The 23,451-nt window shown below is 46.2% G+C and overlaps 1 protein-coding gene across 2 annotated transcripts in view; it reads right to left on the bottom strand.

Moving 5' to 3' along the window:
- Window positions 1-23,024, bottom strand: part of RCAN1 (regulator of calcineurin 1) — a 98,113-nt gene extending 75,089 nt beyond the window's left edge. The window contains exon 1 of one of the 2 annotated variants that reach the window (XM_055279626.2): window positions 22,534-23,024. In XM_055279626.2, the coding sequence (XP_055135601.1) occupies window positions 22,534-22,776 (243 nt within the window). In that variant the 5' untranslated portion in view covers window positions 22,777-23,024. Of the gene's footprint in view, window positions 1-22,051; window positions 22,072-22,533 lie in introns of those variants that run through there. The other variant, XM_055279629.2, reaches the window with a different exon arrangement.
- Window positions 23,025-23,451: the final 427 nt, after the last annotated feature.

Here is a 23,451-nt window from a genome sequence, read left to right as displayed (position 1 = left end):
CCAGAAAACCTGAGAAAACAGCGCAAGCGCACTCCAGTGTCTGAACTTCCATTCTGGAAAGGAACGGGCAGCGCTCAGCCTCGCAGCCCACCTGGGCACCGGGCATCAGGGCCACCCTCTGCCCTGGTCTGCGTGCAATGCCATGCTGGGCTCAGACACACTCCTGTAACAGCACAGCTCTCATGAGTCCCTGATGATGGCGTCCGCCACATGCCCACACCCTTTTGGCACTGTCCTCTGATTGACTGGGCTAAAAAAAGCTTCGATAAACCCCAAGGATCAGGGCTGGGCTGCTGTTCTTCTGAACATAAACGCTGGTCAGGAGGTAATTACAGTTCAAGCAGAAGGGAGCAAAGTCCCATTTTCCCAGTGCTAGGATTAGATGGCAAAGTAATATCATGGGCAATTTTTACCCTCACACATCCACACAAATCCCTGACCTCCTTCTTCCCCGGGGCCCCCTTCCTGGAGCCATCTACGTGCCTGCCTTTACTCTATGCCGGGACTCCAGTCTATAAGAGGATAATCATTTATGAATAAACCCATGTTGATTTACGTTCCCCTCAAACGTGAACAGAACCCAATCATCTGTTTCTTGTGTTTTCCGATTCCAAGAAAAAACATTCCTTGGCTGAGGCTGTCTTGTTTCTGGCCAGATTTTCCTATATGATGTCTATGTTCTCTCGTGATTAATTCAGAGATATCAATCTACAACTACAGGAAAACCTCAATGGCTTTACTTAATTGGAGCACCAGGAGGACGTGGTAAAGGACCACAGTGCTGGTTCTTCTAAGTGCATGTGGGAACTGAAGGAAAGAGGATGGGGAACTAGACTCTGGGTACCCATGAGGGCTTCAGTACAGAAGACCCGTGAGGACAGTGGTTATGTGCCAATGCAGTGCAGTATTAAAAATTACTATTTGCCTGCTTTTGCTCTGACATGAGTTAAATCCTTCTTATCTAGATTACTATAAAATTTGAACCCGAGTTTATATAGACTAGGATCTTTTATGATGTTCCCAATCTTGCTTTAGTTATGGAGAAGCTCATCATAAAATAGTCTTACAGGAAAAACCTGATCACAGAGGGGAACACTATAGTGAAGCACCAATACTTTTCATCAAAAATGTTCAAGTATTGGCAATTTCATGTGTTTCAACATAATACCAACTAGCCCTCACCCAACCACAGGTTACAGAGTGCCTGGAGCTGCTAGAATAGGCACAACTGTTCTCACCATATGCAAGGCTCATCCTCCTCCAACCCTTTCAATACATCATTACCAATTATCAAATCATTACATCTTTATGAAAAAGACTTGGCTTATATGACACAGGCAGAAGTGCCACCCTTTCACAACATGATGAAGGGATGCCAAATAAGGCTAGCACACCTGCCACCTTTTGCATTTACTGGAAGAGCTCTTATGCATGGACCCACTTGGCCTGTCTCTTAGTCACAGGAGGGGGCATGGGGCAGCCTGGCTCAGAACACCTGTGCCTGCTGATAGCAGATGTGCCAGCCTGCCAGAGACTGAGAAGTTGGATCTCAAGGCGTTGGGAGGTCGGGCTGAGGCTCTGGCTGCTGGGCCACCTGATGCGTGGGGAAAGGATATGCATGGTTTCCAGAATAGGAAAAAGGTTTAGGAAATAAACAAGTGGAAAAATATCTGGAAAATGGAACCAGGTACAGTCCCTGCCCTCAAAGAGCAGGTGCTCAGTCTAAAGAAGTGGTCTAAAGAAGTGCCTGGGTGCCCACCGCTCCAGACAGACTTAGAAATTCTATAATATGTGTAAGAAAAAAATCGTTAGTTTCCACTTGTTTTTTATTCTGGGGCTGGAGGCGTGGGGCATGGATTCTTACCCTCTTATTTAGCAGTATAGGCAAGTAATTATTTTCAGAGTTGTTGCAAAACAGAAAAGGGACTAAAATGTTACATGATGATGGATTATATTAGAGGAGTTCCTGTAGTGACCCTTGAGTTAGAAAGCCGATCTGCGTAAAATAAACAGTCTGAGAGCTCAATGGGCAAAGGATATGAACAGTCAATTCACAGGAGGAAACAGAACCAGTAAACAAGCACATGGAAAGATGTAATAATCTGTAGTCAGGGATATAGCTGAAAAAAATGAGAATGTTTCATAATAGAAGGGTGGGCCGGGCGCAGTGGCTCATGCCTGTAATCCCAGCACTTTGGGAGGCCAAGGTGGGTGGATCACGAGGTCAAGAGAGTGAGACCATCCTGGCCAACATGGTGAAACCCCGTCTCTACTAAAAATACAAGCATTAGCTGGGAGCGGTAGCACGTGCCTGTAGTCCCAGTTACTCCAGAGGTTGAGACAGGACAATCGCTTGAACCCAGGAGGCAGAGGTTGCAGTGAGCCAAGATCGCGCCACTGCACTCCAGCCTGGCAACAGAGGGAGACTCCATCTCAAAACAACAACAACAACAACAGCAACAACAACACAATGAAGGGTGGCAAGGTACCCCTTTAGGGGAGCCGCAGGCCCCTGTCAGTTACTTGCATTTGACAGGTGTAATGTGAGGAGCACTGAATAAGGCACAGTCCAGGTACTCAGAAATGACAATGACCAATGGGCCAGGTGCACAGCAGAGATCAGTGTTAGGAGTCAGACCTGCAGGTGTTGCATCGGAATCCCAAGCAGGCACTGGCCCCCATACAAACTCGCCAGGCCTCCCTGTCTTCACTGTAAAATGGAATCGTAACAAGTGCATACCTCACAGGGATCCTGGGTGGCAAACGAAATGGGGGACCAGGGTGGACAGGCAGTGCGAGTAGTGGTTAAGAATGCTAACTCTGGAATAAGATGGCCTGGGTTCAAACCTTGCCCCCTCCTCCAACTTAGCTGTGCAACATGGGCAAGTTACTTCACTTCCAGATGCCTCAGTGACTCCATCCATAAAATGGGGACAGTCATAGTATCTGCTTCACAGGGTTTATGTGAGGATGAAATGCATTCACACTTCTAGGCAGTGCCGTACTTACAGCAGTGCCTGACACAGGACAAACACTATGGAAAACAGTGCCTGACACAGAACAAATGCACTAAGAGCATTTCCTTACACACACACCCGGAAACCACTTACTCTAGTGACTGGCACAGAGTGGGTGTGGCATAAATGGTGGGAGAAATTCATCATAGCCTTTTCCCATCTGGGGGTGTGCTGAGATGCTGGAAAAGAGGGTCATCAAAAAAGGAGGAAAAATCCCTTAGCTCTTAAACCCTAAGAATGTGCTTCACAGCTTTTCCTTGACCATGAAAAATACAGGAGCAACACCCGCAGAAAGAACAGAATCCTAGTAATTTTGTGTTCTGAATCAAGCTGAGTTTGACCTTTGGGCAAATTACTGGCTCTCTGCTAAGAGTGTACAGACCCATCTATTCATCATAGACTTCACTGTCTGGGAATGAGCCCCGGAGCCCAGGCTCTGCAGGTTGTTGCTGTTACGTAAGCCAGCGCAGGAGCCGTGCTGAGAAAAGGAAACTGCGCAATCTGCTCGGGTTCCCAGGAGGGCCAGGGTCCTTGTCCCACCTGAGGAGCTCACTTCTTAACTGGCAGCAGATTCAGGCATGCACACGGCCTTCGCCGGCCACTGGAAGGGCACTGCTCCCAACACCCACTCACACGCTGCCTGGACAGCTCTGATGGGGGCCACCAGGCAGGCTAGACAGGCTGCCTCAAGGAGCTGGGGACATGTGGTGTCAGACGAGCTGACCACCCCCGGCAGGGGCGGGACATACGTAGGGTCCAGCTGTGAAAAGGGGAGTCTGGGGGTCCCCCACACAGTCCATCTATGCAGATGCAGGCCATGATCCCCAGATAAGGCTGCCTCAAGGATTCTCCCCGAGGAGCAGAGGGGGCCCTGCCTGGAGGTCACCTGCCCTTGGAGCAGGTAGAGAAGACATCTTAGTGTGGATCAGTGCTGACATCTGTGGAGGGTGGACTCTGAGCACTTTCTGTCTGTGGACTCATGTCCCCATCGCCGGAGCCCTGTGAGGTGGCTATTACGAGCCCCATCCTATAAGTGGGCAAACTGAGGCACCCATGGCCATGCTACCAGGGAGCAGCAGTGCCGGGAAGAAGCTCAAGTGCCCGGCCTTCTTAACCTCTAAGCTCCAACAGGTGACCTCCAGTATGAGCGGAGGCCTTCCTGCCCTCCAGAAAAAGCCGAGAGTCTCTGTAGTGCGGTTCCCTCCTGCTTCTTTTGAATGAACGACTGGGAGGGAAGGCTGAGGAGACCCACAGGGGCCCAGGGACTGATGCAGGGAACCCCTTCACTGGGGAAAGAAAGAGTTGGCTAAAGTAGAAAAAACTCAAAAGTGCAAGCAAGGCTGTGGCTCCTCCATGACCGAGAGAGCCTCCTTGCCCCCCGGAGCCTCGGCTGAGGGCCTTCTCGAAGGCTCTGCTTTCTGTATTCTCTCCACTCCCTGACCACGGCAGGCTGGGTTCTCGTAAGGTTTAGAGCAGTCTCAGGGACAGGAGCAACTCCCGCTGCCATGCAGAAGATGCAGAAAGTCTTCTGTTAGAAGGACTGGAAAATACATTCGAACCAGGACGGGCATTTCCCGATGATGCTGGAACACCAACACAGTGCCTCGGGGTGCTTTCCACCTCGACAAAGGGCCGAGGACTTTGCCTCCCTGCCTTTATCTTGCGAGAACCTTTGCACTGTGGAATGAAGGAGCTCGGCTGAAAACTCAACAACTGCACTGCCCTTGGCTGGACCCACACTAGGGAAGGTGCCTGCGAGGCTCGGGCCTGCTTGCTGTGCTGTGTGTTGGTCTGCACACACTGGGACTTTGGCGATAACTTACAGAAGGGAAATGGGAGGGGTGGAGTAAAGTAGGGGTTGGACAGTGACACCAGCTTGAGACAGAGAGTAAGAATCCTGGGCTCCCAGTTTCAGTTTCGTCATGAACTTGCTGTGTGATGTGGGCCCAATCTCAGCATCTCTGGGCACAGTGAGTGGCCACCAGGGCCTTTCTAGCATTCCTATCTTACCTTTCCCTGAATGAGCGAGGAATCTGTGCAGCCCAGTTCTGCAGCTACCAGCCACGTGGGGCTATTTCAATGAAAATTAGCAAAAGTAAACACTCCTCGGTAGTACTAGCTACATTTTAAGTGCTCAATAACGTGACAATTTAAATTAAAATTAATTAAAATGAAAAAAATTAAAAGTTCAGTTCCTCAGTCATACCCACCACATTTCAAGCACTCAGTGGCCACAAGTGGCCAGTGGTTACTGCAGTGGACAGTGCGGATACAGGACATTCCCGCCACCCTAGGGAGTTCTCCACGGGGCAGCATCGAGACTGTGCAGATGGAGATGTGGTTCACAGAACGTTCCGGAAGCTGCTTCTTTAAAGAAGAATTGTGTGTCAGCTTGGAGCCTACGTAAAAGTAATGAAAGAAAGCTAGATGTGTCTGTTGGGGTAACTAGGTCTGTAACAGGGAAAGTCATCGAGATACCTGAAGGTGAGATAAAATACAAGATTGCCACACCCAAGCTATGGTCAGTGGTGAAAGACTAGCGTGTTTCTGTAAGATGAGAATACCCATCTGCCGCCTCTATAATTTAATGTTGAAATACCGTTTGAAGTACTATAAACAAGATGGAAAAATCATCGTTATTTGCAGGTGATATGATTTTATACCTAGAAAATGCAGAAGAATCAACTATTAGAAATAGTCAAAGGCTTTAGTACAGGTGGTTGGTTACAAAATTAATACACGGAAACAATAATCTTCTCTATATAGAGGTAAAAATAAGTGTAATTTAAAAATCCCATTTTTAAATAATTTCTTAAATTTACATAAAAATGTTCATATTGAAGAATCTAAAACATAAATACAAACTGAAGAAATAGATAGGGTCTATATAAACACAACTTCCACCCTGTACTGAGTAGAGAAAAGATGGCTTACATAAGTAGAATAACACCACAGGAACCTAAGATGTAAAGATGTCACCTCTCCCTAAGTAACTATAAACCCAAAGCAATCTCACTCAAAATATCAACGGGTTTGGATGTTCCATTTTCATTTTCATTCTTGTAAGGGAGTAGAGGACAGTTTGAAAGTAACAGTATACTTCTAGAGTTCCCAAAGAAGCAGCAGCAAATGATACTAGCCAGGAAAACAAACACTGAAAAAAAAAGGATAGGAGAATTCACTGTATTAATTGTGAAATCAGGCTAAAATGTAAGATCACAGTCATGAAAACAGTATGAAACGGGCTTAGAAATGAACAAAAAGATCAAGAGAAGAATCCTGATAGAAGAGCGTATTTGATCATTTAGGTGGTATTTCAAATCTTCAAAGAAAGAGCACTGTTTAGTAAACAATATTGGAACACCCCACAGGTAACATGCAAACGAGAAAACCAGAAATCGAACTCACTCCTCATACCAGAGTGTCCAGTGAATTAAAAGCAAACATCAACAACAAAAATGTACAAGTTCTAGAAGAAAACCTGCTCCTACACATCTTGGCCTAGGTATGAAACAACCTCAGGAGAAAAGAAGGCAAAATTTCTCCATCTGAACTACAAATAAAAATGATACAAATTTCTATGGAGTAAAAACACTATAAAATCAAATGGCAAACTGGAGAAAATATCTGTAATATATGCAGTAAGGTACTAATTTCCCTAGTAAGCAAATAACTTACATATTAACTACAGACAATAAACTCACCAGAAAAGTAGGGCAAGATATACACAATCAGTTTATAGAGGAAAAAAAGCAACAACTGACTAATAAGCATATCGGAGGGTCAGCTTTGTTCCTAATTAAGGAAAAGCAAATTCAAACAAGAAGATACTGTTTTACATCTATCAGAGATCCTGGCAATGATTCAAAATGATTTCTAATCCCCAGTACTGGCGAGAATGTGGGCAGAAGGGAACTCATGAGATGCTGGGAGTAACACATCAGTATAAACAGTTCACAGAGCAAACTGACAGTATCTACTAAAACGTAAAATAACCATACTTTCTGGCTCAGAAATTCCACTTCTAGCAATGTATCTTACAAATACATTTACATAAGGAAACAAAGAATGCTGTTTGCAACATTATTTATAATAGGGAAAAAACCTGGAAACAACCTCAATGACAATCAATAGGAATAGCTGGTTGAGTTGTGTTATGTTCTAATCATGAATCATCAGGTAGTCATCAAAAGAAGTGCATTAAATTAGCTGGGTGTGGTGGCAGGTGGCTGTAATCGCAGTTGCTCAGGAGGCTGAGGCAGGAGAATCGTTTGAACCCGGGAGGTGGAGGTTGCAGTGAGCCGAGATCACGCCACTGCACTCCAGCCTGGGTGACAGAGTGAGACTGTTTCAGAAAAAAGAAATACATTGAGTCTACTGACAAGATATCCACAACATGTAAAAAAGCCAAGTAGCAAAATATAGTATGCAATCTAATACTATGTAATGTAAACATGCAGATGGTACCTATTTAAGTGTATTTATCTTTCTAAACACACCACGTATGTTTATACATGTGTGTGAAAGGGTGCACATACACTCAACAGAGGTTATCCCTAAAGAAGGGTTGAGAGAAGATGGGATATCAACTATTACTTTGATAGTTAATTACACCTCTGTGATTTGAGGTGTAATTAACAAAGTGATAGTTGGTCATAAAAAAATCATCTAACGAATGTGACAATCTATAGTTGGTGCTTACTATCAGCAAATGGTACTTACTATGAGTCGTGCTCTTCATGCATTTCTCCCCAGTGCCATTAAATAGCCTCATAGGCAGTATGAGCAATAGGTGTAGACCTATTGCAACTGGTGGGTAACTTTTTGCTTAAGTCAGCTTGTAATGGCTGTGTTGTGTTCTCTGGCTAGAAGGGTAGATAAGGGATAAGTTACTCTGAACCTAAAGCACGACAACTGGCCCCAACAACCACGAGTCCAGATCACTCTATGCTAAAGCCCCTCACTCCAATCTTCAGTCCCCTGGTACCTCCCTATGACACAGGTGGCTCACAGAACCATCACTGGGGACAGACTGCTGGGTGGCATGCTGCTGCAGGGCTGAGAATCGCGTGCGTTTTTAAAGGTTAGTTCATTTAATTAAAAGCACAGCAGGGTGCTGCTTACTTTCACTAAGAAAGATCATCTTCCCCAGCATATTCTAATGGAAACCAGGGCAGCATTCGGAGATAGGAACAATCACAAGTTGATTTTGCCCTCTTAAGGTAAGATACAGCAAAGAATGACCAGCCACCACCTAGCAGGGTGCTGAGGCTGGCTGGTGCAGTAGGTGGAGATTTAGCAGATGACAATGTATTTCTGAAAAGGTCTGTTTTTCCTCTAAAAGGCATTCTAGGAACCAGGAGAGAGAAGGGAGAAAGGAGGGGAAGGGGAAGATCAGGAGAGAGGGAGAGAAAGGAAAGGAGGCGAGGAGACAAGAGAAAAACCTCATCACCAAGCATTAGCATTTATTTCTCAATTACAATATTTTTATTTTAAATTGTGCTAAGAAGCCTAGGATTTCTTTCTTCAATAATAATGATTTTTATGCTTTATAGTTCATGTGGCTTTCATATTCATTATGTTGAGATTTATTTTCAAAAAAGTGTTTAGAGTCTTAAGTTGTTTGCAACTTTGTAGCAAAGCTCATTTCACATTAAAACATCTTTTTAGGAAAGTCTCAACATACTATAGTGATATTAATACAGGTTTTTCTATGCATTTATAAATGTTAATAAGCCATGCTAGTCTGCTGGCATAGCATATATGGTGCTGCGGTATTCTGAATATTCAGTATCTAAATCCGTTCATTTCATACACACATGCACATGTGTTCACAAACACACATGCATGCAGGAGCACACCACTGCAAAATTTTTAAGCTGCAGGACCCCCTGGCCTGAAAAAATGCACACAGCTTCTGAAAGTGCCTAAGTTACTCATGCGAAAATAAAGCTTACTATTTTATGGACTTAACAATATTTTCATGTTCATGATAGTGTTTTACTTCCACTGATACACAAATATTTATTAAGTGCCTACTATGTGGCAGGCACTGTCCCAGGAACAGGTTAAGCAACTGCAAGCAATGTAGACACTGTAATTTCTGCATTTTAATAAAATTGCTAACTCATACTAAATATTTACTATGAGCCTGATATTATTGTAAGCCCTCTATTTGTATTATGTCCTTTCATCCTCACAACACAACCCCAGGAGGTAGGGGCTTTTATAATCCCACTTGATAAACCAGGAGACCTAAGACCTAAGTGCAGAGAGGTTAAGTTACTTGCCCAAGGTCACACAGCTGGTTGTTGGTAGAACTGGGATTTGAATCCAGACCAACCCTCCTTACTGCTGTACACTGATGTAGTTTAACAAGAGCAACTCTAAACTGAGGTGGGTGTCCATCCATAAAGAAGGTGAATGCTAGGCTGGGCACGGTGGCTCACACCTGTAATCCCAGCACTTTGGGAGGCCAAGGTGGGCGGATCACGAGGTCAGGAGATCGAGATCATCTTGGCTAACACGGTGAAACCCCATCTCTACTAAAAATACAAAAAATTAGCCAGGTGTGGTGGCAGGCGCCTGTAGTCCCAGCTACTTTGGAGGCTGAGGCAGGAGAATGGTGTGAACCCGGGCGGCAGAGCTTGCAGTGAGCCGAGATTGCACCACTGCACCCCAGCCTGAGCAACAGAGTGAGACTCCGTCTCTAAAAAAAAAAAAAATGAAGGTGAATGCTGTCCACATTCAGCATTCAGAGATAACAGTGATCACATGTGTAGGTATAGACACCTTCACACTCACTGCACTCTCAGCTGAGCCATGAAAATTACTAAGATTAATAAGCAGCAACAAAACCTGCACCTAAAGAAAATAAATGCACAGAAAAATAAGCAAAACTTAAACAGTGACCTAATATAAAACCAGTAACAACATATTTGTTGACATTAAAACAAGATCCTTCATAAAGACTGAATAAATATTTTCTGAGTATCTCCTGTCCTCGATACGATCACAAACGTTACCATGCTACATGCAATTCTCACAGCATCCTAGTAAGCCACCATCTAGACCTATTTACAGACACAAAGCTGAAGATGCTCAGAATCTCAGGCACAGCCCTGAAGGTAGCCAGCTAGGTCCACTTCATTCCAAGCCACAAATGCAACACAGAATGCTCTATGCTGCCTCTGCATAACCACCCATTTCACTAAATGCAGGAAGTCACCCCACAACCAACAAGCTCTCTACCCCCACCCCATTTCACCCTGTGTCTAGTTTGAAAGATACATCTTGAATTTAGCTATTCTAGAGATACCAATAAAAATGAACCCTGAATCACTTTCCAAACACCTGCAGGTGTTTCCAGGCAGTTCATGAACTGTAACACAGTGAATTTTTCTAAAGTGTAGTCTGTTTTGAGGGGCTGCACAGCAGTGTCACTGATTGCGGACCACACCACCTGAGATCCACAGGTTGGGATGCATGTGAGGGAAGCTGTACAAATTCCCCACAATCGTGACTCCAGCCCAGAACACTGTCACTACTTGACCAGAGTGGTGGTAATTCTGGAATCATCCGGGTGACCTGCCTACCAGCAAAAGCTTTTCCTTCTTAATCTACTGAGTAACCTAATATCTGAAGCCCGCTCAGAAAATTCCCATTATCTCTGAAATAAAATGTTTTCATCTGAGTTCTCTCTCCGTATTTCTTTATGCTGATATTTTCATATTTCATATTCTTTTCATAATAATGCTGATAATTTCAGTCATCTTCAGGAGGAGGGTCATTCCTTTCAAAAGTCTCCCCTTCAAGTGAGCACGTTCCCCTATTTGCATTCTAAACAAAGGGGGCAGCATCTCCCAGCAGCAGGGAATAGGTCCACTCAGGAAGCGGCTTTCTCACCTGCACGGTTTCTGCTGGAGGGAGAGGGGTGTCTCTCCACTTGAAAGGTTCAATTACACACTTATCTTTATAATAATAGCTTCTCTGCAGCACAAGGCATGACTTCTCCCTTCTGAAAGTGCACTTTGCCTTTGATGCCTGCAATAATGTGTAAGTCAACCAGCAAGCTCCACTGCAGAACACACATGAAGTTACTGCCCCCCAGCGGCGACCGCTGGTCTTTGAACAGCATTGGACTAGCCCTCGGTGTGCAAAGCTCTCCGGCCCCTCCACAAGCTGGAGACTGCTCTCTGGCAGCCCCCTACCTGGGACCTGGGGACAGCCTTCCCTGGCAATGTTACCGGGTACCCCGTTCCAGCTGGCCTGGAATCCCGAAGTCCTCCCGGTTTGTATGCTCCGGGTTCTTTTGGATGGCGCTGGGAAACGGGAGAACATTATTCGTTGGAGAATTAAGTGGGCAGAGTAAAACCAACAGGCTGCAAGAAAAAAAGACCTGCTTTTGAGTTTTGCCAATATCTATTGAGCACCCTTGAGGACATTTTGTCACCCTTCTCAGCACGAATTTCTCACTGAAGAGATGAAAGGCACAGCCTTGGAAGAACCTTCTAGTCCCAGGACTTCGAGAACCCCAGAGTCGGATATCCAGTTACCCCGGGATTCCACAGTGCTTATTATTTTTATAAAGGGTGAAGAAGTCTCCTTCATCTATGAAATGGGTAAATAATAGTATATATCTTAGAAGGTTGTAAGAAGGATTCAAAGAGATGATGTACCTAAAATATCTGGCACAAGTGGTAAGTGCTAAGTAAATAGGGGACCTATAATTGATTGTAAGTATAATTGATTGTAAGTGCTAAGTGAATAGGGGACCTATAATTATAATTTATCACTTAAGCTTCAGAGTGGGAGAGGGTGCGACTAATGATTTTACTTGGATGACAGGCATAAGCAAGGATAGACAAAGTGGGATGAGACATGTCACCTTATCAATAATTGCTATCATGACATTTGGAAAAGTCTTTAATGTTGGCAGATGTTTTGAGAAACATTTTACTCAAGTGATCTGTCATTGTGAGGCTACTTTTGGCAAATCTTCAAGCAGTAACTGGACAGAATCTGTCTTGGGGTCACTTTTTTTTTTCTTTTTGAGACACAGCTCACTCTGTTGCCCAGACTGAAGTGCAGTGGCACAACCTTGGCTCACTGCAACCTCTGCCTCCCGGGTTCAAGCGATTCTCCTGCCTCAGCCTCCCGAGTACCTAGGATTATAGGCGCCCACCATTACACCCAGCTAATTTTTGTATTTTTTTAACAGAGACGGGGTTTTGCCATGTTGGCCAGGTCTTGAACTCCTGACCTCAGGTGATCTGCCTGCCTCAGCCTCCCAAAGTGCTCGAATTACAGGGATAAGCCACAGCATCCGGCCATCTTGGGGTCATTTAAATCATCCCTGACACAGGGGTCATCTCAGATCAGTACGGTATATGTTTCCAAGACCAATTAAAGACACAAAGTTTAAGTGACTGAAATGTACCTCCTCTCTAGCCACATGCTGGACAAAACAGGGTACGGGTGGAAGCCAGAGAAGCTGTTGGAAGAGAACTAGAGTCACACTGAGGAAATGCTCTTTTGGAGCAGATTCCTACTTGCAAAAGTGTGATTTACCTTATAAGGGTGCGGGGAATGAGAGGCAAGTGGGCTGTGAGTTCCATGAAGGGAGAGGTGGTGTTTGTCATTCGCCGAGATTGGTCTAGGGCTGTGCCCTCCTTACAGTGGGGAAGTGGGCTGCCAGCCTGGGGCCCCACAGCTGGTTTTGCAACCAGCACAGTGCTCAGAATATAGATGGCACCCAAAAGGTATTTGTTGAATAAATGAATGAATGAATGCAATGATGGAGCCAGGATTCAACTCTGGGTCTGCCTGGTGCCAGTGTCCAGGCACTGCCTTCCACCTGAGCACCAGGGTGCCACCTGCCTGGCACACCATTGGCATGCATAAACATCCAATACATATATGTGATAGTTAATATTGTCAACTTGATTGGATTGAAGGATGCAAAGTATTGTTCCTGAATGTGTCTGTGAGGGTGTTGCCAAAGGAAATTAACATTTGAGTCAGTGGACTGGGAAAGGCAGACCCACCCTCTATCTGTGTGGGCACCATCTCATCAGCTGCCAGAATAAAAGCAGGCAGAAGAATGTGAAAAGACTAGACTGGCTTAGCCTCTCAGCCTACATCTTTCTCCTGTGGTGGATGCTTCCTGCTCTCAAACACTAGACTCCTGGTTCTTCAGCTTTGGGACTCAGACTGGCTTCCTTGCTCCTCAGCTTGTAGACAGCCTATTGTCGGACCTCACCTTGGGATTGTGTGAGTCAGTACTCCTTAATAAACTCCCTTTTAACTCCCCTTTATATATATCGATCTATCCTATTAGTTCTGTCCCTCTAGAGAACCCTAATATAATATAAATACATGACTGAAAGAATGAAGAGTCATAACTCGTGGGAATCTCCGTTTCCCATAGGTAAAAATACTGTCTTCACAGAGCTGTCCGAGGATTGAAATGAGATGTGAAAGATATATGAAAAATTCACTCGCATTAATGCCATGCTTTAAGATGATGAGCAGCAGCCGGGTGGAGTGGCTCACACCTGTAATCCCAGCACTTTGGGAGGCTGACGCAGGTAGATCACAAGGTCAGGAGTTCGAGACCAACCTGGCCAACATGGTGAAACCCCATCTCTACTAAAAGTACAAAAATTAGCTGGGCATGGTGGCAGGTGCCTGTAATCCCAGCTACTCAGGAGGCCGAGGCAGGACAATCACTTGAACCCGGAAGGCAGAGGTTGCAGTGAGCCGAGATCGTGCCATTGCACTCCAGCCTGGGCAACAGAGCAAGACTCGGTCTCAAAAAAAAAATAAAAAAAAAGATGATGAGCAGCACAGGCTTTAGAGTTAGCTGAAACTGGGTTTGAGTCTAGGGGTCAACAGTTCCTTACCTATGTGACCTCAGACAGGCTACTTGGCCTCAGATTCCTCTTCTGTAGAATGCGGATGGTAACAGTACCTATGCCATAGGGTTCTTGTAAAGATAAAATGATATGTATTGTGGAGTCCTGATAAGTAAACAACAATGAGAAAGGGGCCCCAGATGGAAGAGAAAAATGAACAGTAATTCTGAGAAATGGCTAATCACAAACAACCCCCCGGGCACAGTGACCTTTTTCAGCACATAGCCCCCTCCAGCACAACCCTATAAAACTTCCTTCCAGCCTCTGCTGCTTGGCAGACAGCCCCTTCTCTGCTGTGCTGCCTGTTGCACCCTTGCAACATATTTTTATACTTTCTCTAATAAATCTGGCTTTCTTTACCTGCAACTGTCTTGGTAAATTCCTTTACTGCCTGTGACACTGGCCCCAGCTAGGTGCACCCGTGACATGTATTACATAAATAGGGTACTTAATATATAAAATAAAGCACTTCATATTAATGAATAGAAACTATTTTATTATCTTTAAAATAAAGCACAAAGATTAACAAAAATTAAAGGTGATTATTACGGACTAAATGCTTGCATCCCCCAAGTCCAAATGCGGAAGCCCTAATCCCCAGTGTGGCTTTATTTGGAGATGAGGCCTCTAAGGAAGTAATTAGGCTAAAGGAGGTCAGAAGGGTGGGGCCCTAATATAATAGGATTAGTGCTCTTATAAGAAGAGACACCAGAGAGCTTGCTCCTCTCTCCATACGCTGAGGAAAGACCACGTAGGGGCACAGGGAGAAGGGGGCCATCTGTAGCCCAGAGGAGAGGCCTCACCAGAAACGGACCACGCTGGGACCTCGACCTCAGACTTGCAGCCTCCAGAACTGTGGGAAATACATTTCTGTTGCTCAAGCCTCCTAGTCTGTGTTTTTTGTTATGGCAGCCTGAGAAGATTAATAACACAGTGATAAAATAAGACATGCTGTTGTTATGTTGAGGAACTTTCTGAATTAAATAACATTTTTGTCTCTTAATCGTGAATTCAGGCCGACCTCAAATACTTCTTTCTTTGGCATTAATTATGATTGCACATGGGAATTTCATGTGGCACCTGCTGAAATTAGTAACAAAAGGAAAAGTACTAGACCTTTCCAAGTTATAAAAGGTTCAGCTTCCCGAGTTCTTTGTTCAGAAATATGGTGGATGACTGCTCTTGATACTTAGAAACTTAGTAACCTAGCTATAGTCCTCTCAATGAATTGTTCCATGTTAAACTGTAGCAGCTAAAACTGTATTCTTTATGGAGCTGAAGCTAAAAAGAAAAAAATCAGATTAGAAAAAAATCCTCTTTTTTTCCTCCAAATAAGTCTTTTTAATAATGTCAGGGATCCGTTTGGATTTGCCCCCCCCTTTTTTTTTTTTTTTGAGACAGAGTCTTGCTCTGTATCCCAGGCTGGAGTGCAGTGGCGTGATCTCAGCTCACTGCAACCTCTGCCTCGGGGGTTCAAGTGATGAAATCTTAATATGCATTTCTAAACACGGATTGCTTCACAGAAGTCAAAAAAGTTTACAAAGAAAAAAGTTTACAAAGAAAAAAGTGTGCTAATGACTATCTATCTGTGGTAGGCAGCCTATAGCAGGGGTCGCCAACCTGTGGACCACAGACCAGTGCCAGTCCATGGCCTGTTAGGAAGCAGGCCGCACAGCAGGAGTGAGCAGTGGGTGAGCCAGCAAAGCTTCACCTGTATTTACAGCCGCTGCTCATCGTGCACATTACTGCCTGAGCTCTAGCGGCAGCAGAGTCCCATAGGAGCATGAACCCTATTGTGAACCGTGCATGCGAAGGATCTGGGTTGCCCACTCCTTATGAGAATCTAATGCCTGATGATCTGTCACTGTCTCCCATCACCCCCAGATGGGACCATCTAATTGCAGGAAAACAAGCTTAGGGCTTCCACCAATTCTATATTATGGTGAGTTGTATAATTATTTTATTATATAATAATAGAACTAAAGTACACGGTAAATGTAATGCACTTGAATTATCCTGAAACTAGCTCCCTGCCCCCGGTCTGTAGAAAAACTGTCTTCCATGAAACTGGTCCCTGGTGCCAAAAATGTTGGGCACCACTGGCCTACAGGATGGCCCCCAGGTATCCCCACGTCCTGGTATTCACACCCTTTTGTAATTCCCTCTCCCTGAGTGAGATTTGCACTTACCGACTCGCTTCTCAGGAATAGAATACAGCGAAAGTGATGGGATATCACTGAGATTAGGCTACAAAAAGATGGTGGATCCCATTCCATCTGGCTTGCTCTGAGGGAAGCCTGCTGCCATGCTGCAAGCTACCCTATGGAGAGGGTGCAGCAGCCCCCACACAAGTGAGCCTGGCAGTAGATACCACTCCTTCAGTTCAGCCTTCGGATGAAACCACAGCTGATATTTTATTGCAGCCTTGGGAGAGACTCTGAGGCAGGGGCACCAGGCTAAGCCATCCCTGAATTTCTGATCCACAGACACTGTGACATAATTAACATTTACTATTTAAGCCACTAGGTATTGAGTTCGTTTGTTACACGGCAGTAGGTAACTAATACACAAACCTATATTCTATATACAGAGACCCAATCACTCTGACAGGCATTTTATGTGTATCATAAAATGTAAGTACTATCAACAGCCCTATTTATAGGCAGGGAAACCAAGGCAATGGTAGGATAAATAGCTTCCCAGAGTCACACTGCATAAGTGGGAAAGGCATGCTTAAGACCCATAGCCTTAACCAGTATGCTTCCCAGCCTCCTCATGTGGACTTCACTGGGGAATATGAGCATATTAAACCCAATTAAATCTTCAGAGGTGAAAATAAATAAAACAACCCTACCCCAACTATATCAAATATAGTAAAGAATTTCTACGATGACTGAAATTTACACAACATGAAGCCAACCCTTTCCCCAACGTCAAAGTTTGAGTTAAGGTAATTAATATTCTCCTGATGTTACACTTTGAAAATGTTTCTGTTTTTCCCAAGAAGAGACATTTTTACTTTCTACTGCCATGGTATAGCCTCCTAATGCTCAGAGATCGTGGCAGAGTGATCGGCTGCGTCTCATCAGCATTCTCATGCTTTGATGGTGACTAGTATTTACAAAGGAAAAAATTGTCCCTCACAGCTGAACTGTATGTGAAATGACTGGCACTTCCTCAGCATCCTTGAGATGAGTCCTAATGATTCTGCGTAGACAATGTATACCCAGGGTCTACCCATCCCACACATGCTGATGTGTGCACAGTCACTATTACTGTACCAGGAGTGATGCGTTCTCAGACCTGTTCAAACAGGCCCCTCGCTGATATGTATGAACATGAGTGGACCACATTTTTTTAAAAGGAGAGAAACAAAGAGACAAAGAATGTAGCCTGAAATATAAACATTAGAACCAACAGCCCCTGCCTTAGCTATTCTGCTCTAGCACAAAGCCTATTTTTTGTTCCTTTATGTAATTGTCCTGAGGCTGGAAAAGCCTGAAGTTGCAGGCAGTAACATTTAAAGCTACTGCTACAGAAGAAAAAATGCTGTAAGTAATGAAGGTGACAGCAGATTGAGCTGACAGGGGAACCAAGCACTTGTTAGGGGGTGGAGTGGTGAGGAGGATTTAAAGCAGCTCTGGATGTGAAAAACATCTGATTTTAGAGTCAGAAATCCTAAAATTAGAGAAATAGTGGATAACTGAAAATAAACTTCGCACATATGTAACATGTAGCTTTCAAAAATGTAAAACATTCTGAACCTTCCCAAATAAATTAAACTCCATACCATATTGGAGATAAGATCATTTAAGGGGAAATTTTATTCATAATTTAAATCTGAGAAACCGCATGCCTCACCCTCACACTAGGGTGAAAAGTGAAAATGGCCTAAAACTGCCTGGATTTTCCAGTGCAATAGAACCCAACTGTTACTCTCCTGCTAGGATGTCACATTTTACAATATGCTACAACAGACTGCCTTGGAAGAGGAACAGGCAGAAACGCAGCCAAGTATATACAGCCTCAGGAGTGGAAACTATGTACATCAGCAGGGCCACCTTAGGCTCTCAAAACACCGCAATCATCAAATCGCTTTTGAGTGATGTCCTGCGACCAGAAAACAAGTTTTTGGAGGCCAAGTGCGTGATCTGCCGTTTGGGTGGAGAGTGAGCAGCACCCATTAAGGCGAAGGGAGGTAACCTAAGGTTAAACCAAATGCCCCATCTCCTGGTCTGCGGGCGCCAGTAACCCTGCCTGCAGGCCACAGGGTCAAACAACACTCAGAGAAGGAAGCCTGCAGACCAAGGGCCTGGCTCCCAGTTCAGGAAATCAAGGCACAGAAAGGGTAAGTCAACTAGCTAGAAGTGGAGCTTCATCAAATTTTTAGTGATTTTTTCAAGATATAACGATGCCTCTGGTCAGGCCAAACCCGGACTTCAGACAACGGTTCGCAACCTCAACTAATAATTAGAATCACCTGGGGAGCTTTCCAGGCGATTCCCAGCCCCGGAGATTGGAATGGGTTTGGAGTGGCCTGGAAATGGGAATTTTTCAAAGCTCCCTAGAGACTCTGATGTGCAGCTAAGGTTGGGAGCACTGCTCAAAGGTCTCTATTCACATGAGGAATGGAAAGATGTCACTTCTACTCCTTTCATGCTGATCTGAATATTTTGTTATTAAAAGAAAGTCATGACAGCACTACATCTATCACAAATCTTAGGTGAGTTTTTTTTTTTTTTTTAGGTAAGTTTACTCAAGAGAAAAGAGTAAATTTTTCTATGCTTTTCTGACTTAGCCTTCAGGCAAAGCTCTATGAATCAAATATACATTCATATTTCGGACAACTGAAAAAAGGGTATTTGTTTCCATTACTATACTGAACTATATTCACTGCTTGGAAGTGAACAGAATATTATCTGAGAACTCTTAAATTCCTGGTCAGCTTGATGACGACTGAACAAACTCTTTTTCCAGGGAACCAACTAACCATTTTCAGCAATTCAAAGCACATGTAATTACTGGTTCAAAGCATTCTGAATTGCTTTGCTTTTCTAAATAGAAAAGAAAAAAAGACTCAAAAAAGAGTACTAGAATGGAATATGTTCATCAAATATTTGTACAAACAGAAAACAATCATATTTTAATAAAAGTTTTCATTCATCTGTAACAGTGTGGATCTCTCTAATACATTTAATTAACAAACTCATTATATAGTATTTACAATATTGATACTGAGCCAGCCAACGAAAACAAATCTTACATATTAGGCCAAGCAATTATAGTTACAAAACAGCTTCTGACATAAATTTTCAAATGAATTGTAGTTCAGGTTAATTTGTTTTCTTTCTTTTAAGACTAAGCTTACAGAATCATGTGACTATATGTAAAGAAGTTTGATCCAGTCTTTTTTCCTCACACCATCACTCTCCAGATCCAACAGACTGGCTAAGGAGGGGACGGCCAGACCCCCAGGGACTTTTGTCAGTATTGCAGTTAATGATTTGTTTACACAAGGGGAGATACCACCAACCTAAAGTAGATTTACATTTACATTACATCGTCCAAAGGTGACACCCCAGTCTTAACAGTAAGGCTGCTGCACTGAAACCTCAGAAACTACATATTCCCACCCAGAAGGATGGTTTCAGCTAAATGAGAAATGGTCCACTTGCTGGAAGGCTTACCAAGGACCCGCTGTGACTTTAGCTCTTGGGTTGCCCACTGCATAGAGCTATTTGCCTTTGGAGACTGGGACCCCCTTAGCCCAGCTGGTTTTTGGGTTTTCACTGATTGCTGTACATCTTACAGGACCCTAGAATTGGACACTAGTGCACAACCCTCCCTCATCCCCATTCTGAAGCTCCAGATTCTCCAAATGGAGAGAAGAGGCTCAGATGGAGGCTCTGCCCCTTCCTCCATCTCCAATACCACCATGCTAGTCCCATTCCCTTCCTATCTCCCCTGGATGACGGCAACAGCCTCCTACCAGGTCTCCTTGCTTCCTCTCTAGCCCACCCAGTTTCCCTCCTGAAAGCCATTCTCCACCAAGATGTGCAGTTAGAATCACACCTGAATCCTTACCATGGCCCCAGGGGGATGTTTTCTGGCTGCTTATCCAACCTCAGCCACCACTCGCCTCTGTGTCTCTCATGCAACCCTTCATGTCCTTTAAATACAAGGAGTTCACCCTGCACTGGACCTTCTGCATCTGCTAGTCCATCTGCCAGGATGCCGGCCACACAAACACCTCCCCAGGGAGCTTCTTCCTGTCAGCCTGGTCCAGGCTGTGCAGAGGCCTCCCTGGGCCACTCCATCTAAAGTGGCTCCCTACTAACTCCTCTGTGTAAGTTCCCTTTATCCACACTGTCCCCAGAGCCATTATCTACCCTTTTGTGGGCCCTGAAAGGATGACCCAACCTATGGACTCCACTGCTGGGGCTCCCTTGCCTCCTGGCTGTCCTTTGAGTTCTGCCCATGAAATCAGAAGCCTGAGAATTTCTTCGCTGCCTGCACCCTGCCTTAGCATCTTAACTCCACACCTTCAAGTCTACAGCTCCTGGCAGGCAGCTCCTCCCCTAGGTTTCCAGCCACGTGACTTCTCCCCCAGCTCCAACTTCCAGCTGTTGCTCATGGCTGCAGGCCTGGACATCCCTTGTTAGTTCCCTCAGGCCTGCCCCAATTCACCAGCTCTTCAACAAAACCTTCTGAACCCTCACAGCGTTAGGACCTGATCACTCTAACCAAACCCCCTCCCCTTGCTCTCTACCCACCTGTTTCAGTCTCTTCATTGCATTTATCACTATCCGAAATTATCTTGTTCACTTGCCTTTTTGCTATTGTCTATCTCCCCCTCAACCACTGGATCCTAAGCTCCATGAAAGCAGGGAGCTTGAAATGTTCCCCGCTTTATCCTCTGGGCCTAAACCAGTGGCTGGAACACAGTAAGCACTCAATAGACAGCAAAGCCTGAATGAACCAATGCTACATTGTCTCTGCTCAAAATATCACCGTATCAGTAAGACCTTCCCTGATCATCTTATAGAAAATAGCAATCTCCCCTCCTCTCCCAGATCTCCACTCCCTCCTCCTGCCCTCCAAGTCTTACTTTTTCCTATAGCATCATTACTTTCTGATACATTTGATATTTCTTTATTGCTTGTTTCCCTTCCAAAAAATGTCAGCCCTGGAGGCAGAAATGCTATTTTATTTACTGATGTAGCCTCAGAGCCTAGGACAGTACCTATCCCGTAGCAACGTCTCAATAAATATTTGTTAAAATGAATAGCTAGCGAAGTGGGCAAACTTTCATATAACACGATTTCAGGATTGTATCCAACACTGGAAAAAATTGTCTCCAACACTGCAAGTAAGTGCTGTCTTACGTGACTTGACCTTGTTCTAGCAGACACACAGCCTAGAACTCCTAAGGAAAAGGTTTGAAATGCTGGCTAGCGCTTAGTTTCTATGGAGAGGAAAAGGTTTCAGAGTAAGAGCAATCGGTAAGACCCTGAGTTCCTGACGATTGCCGCTCTAGAAAGCATGCCTGGAAGCTAACCTAAGCGCACGGCCATTGTAATTCCTTTCGGAAAGTGAGTGAACATATAAATTATAAATAAACGACACTTACGCACACCATTCTGTTTCACAGTGGTGTTGTATTGGCAGCAGCCTTCAACTATAGTTCATTGACAGCATTTGTGGACCCAAAGCCAAGCGCTGAAAGCACTGCTTTTTTTGACAGCTGCTCTCCTAATGGGGCATCTCTCAAAGACCGGTTTCATTCTGCGACGCCCACGTTGTCCACATTTTATTCTGCACAATAACTGCAGATTTGAAACAAATTCCTCCTCCCCGCCACCATTATTGATTACTCATACCTGCCCCTCACCCTCCAAAGTGTCTAAATTGTGTAGATTTTGCGGGGGGGGGAGGTGGGGGAGGGAGTCGACTCTCCATGTACTGGGTGTCCCCGATGGCGGCAAGCCACACCTTCACACAAGGGGGCAAGGTTCTTGACTAAATATCCTAAAGGTCTGAAAGACGGTCCCCTTTTCCCCAACACAATTCCACCAAAACTGGCCAGCCGCGGGCTAACGAGCAACCACGGATCCTCACCCAAACATTGGCTTTTCTTCCAACAGTGCAGATTGGGAATGCAGGGACGTCGTCCTATTTATGAACACTGAGTCACGTCGCCGCTCAACGTCTGTTTCCTCCTCCCTAGGAATGAGGTGACCCCCTCCTCCAGCGAGTAAATGCGGGGCGATGGCGAGAGCGCAGGGGGCGGCGGCGCTGGTCCGCCTTGGGGAGCGAATTCACCCCCCTGGTCGCACCAGCCTGGGCGCACACCGAGGCCGGGGCGAGACTGTGTGACCCTGCGGTGAGCTCCGCGCGACCCGGGGGTGCTAGGGGACCGGGACCCTCGGGGCGCCGCCCCCACGCCCCGGCCCTGAGGGGTCCGCGGCCGGGCGGCCCGGGGAGCGTCGCTGCCTCCCCGCCCCGCGCGCGGCCGGGACTGGGCGCTGCGACCCGCGCCGCCTCCTCGGGCAACAAGTGTCCGCCCTCCGCCCCGACGGCCCGCCCGGCGCGGCCCTCACCCGGCACAGGCCGTCCACGAACACGCGCGGGTCCAGGTGGCAGGCGATGGTGGCGCTGGGCAGGTCCTGCAGGTCCACCTCCTCCATCTCGCAGTCAATGAAGCTCCAGTCGCCGCCGCCCTCGTCCGCCTCGGCCGCCCCCGAGAGGGGCGCGAAGGGCCGCAGCGTCACCCCGGGCCGCGCTCGCGCCTCGGCCGCCTCCGCCGCCGCCCCGAGCCGGGGCCCGGCTACGCCGTCCTCCATCCCCGCGCCCGCGCGCCCCTGTGCGCCCCAGAGGGCTGCGCCGGGCTTGCGCGCCGGAGCCTCACGCGCTCCCGTCGGCTCCCGGCCGGCGGCTCCGCGGTTAACCACCTCAGGATCGCCCGGCGGCAGGCGGCGGGCTGTCACCAGGCTCCCAGCGACACGGGCTCCCAGCGCCGGCCCCGCCCGTCACCGTTCCGCGCAGGAGGGGCAGAAACCCGGCGTGGCGCCCGCCCGCCCGCCCAGCGCCTAGGGCCGGCCACCGGCCGATCCAACGGTGGCCCCTTTAAGGCCGGCGCCGGTTGGGTTATTGTACCCCGCCCTTCCAGGAGACGGGGCCAATAAAGGAACGGAATTCTCCTCACGTGACCCTCCTTCTGCCGCCCGAAGCCCGAAGCCTCAGAGCGGCCATGTTGGTTAGGGGCAAAGTCCTCGTCGCCAGTTCCGCTTTTCTGACAGCTGGTGCCAGCTGAAGGGCGCCGGGCAGGGTCCTCATCTCTTGGGCCCTTGGGGTGATAACTGGGGAGGCAACGTTTTTGTGGTTCCCATGCGGGGACGTTTTGAAGCACGGGGCCCACTTTTGGGAATTTAAGCGAGACATAGTCTCCCTGTGGCTCTGTGGCCACTGGCAAGTGATTAGATGCTTACCGTATATTATCAGATACAGTCGCAATAAAG

This window comes from Symphalangus syndactylus, chromosome 5, assembly GCF_028878055.3.
Source record: "Symphalangus syndactylus isolate Jambi chromosome 5, NHGRI_mSymSyn1-v2.1_pri, whole genome shotgun sequence".
NCBI classification, from domain to species: domain Eukaryota; kingdom Metazoa; phylum Chordata; class Mammalia; order Primates; family Hylobatidae; genus Symphalangus; species Symphalangus syndactylus.
The sequence above is the reverse complement of the archived record's forward strand: the minus strand, read 5'-3'. Positions and strand labels throughout refer to the sequence as shown.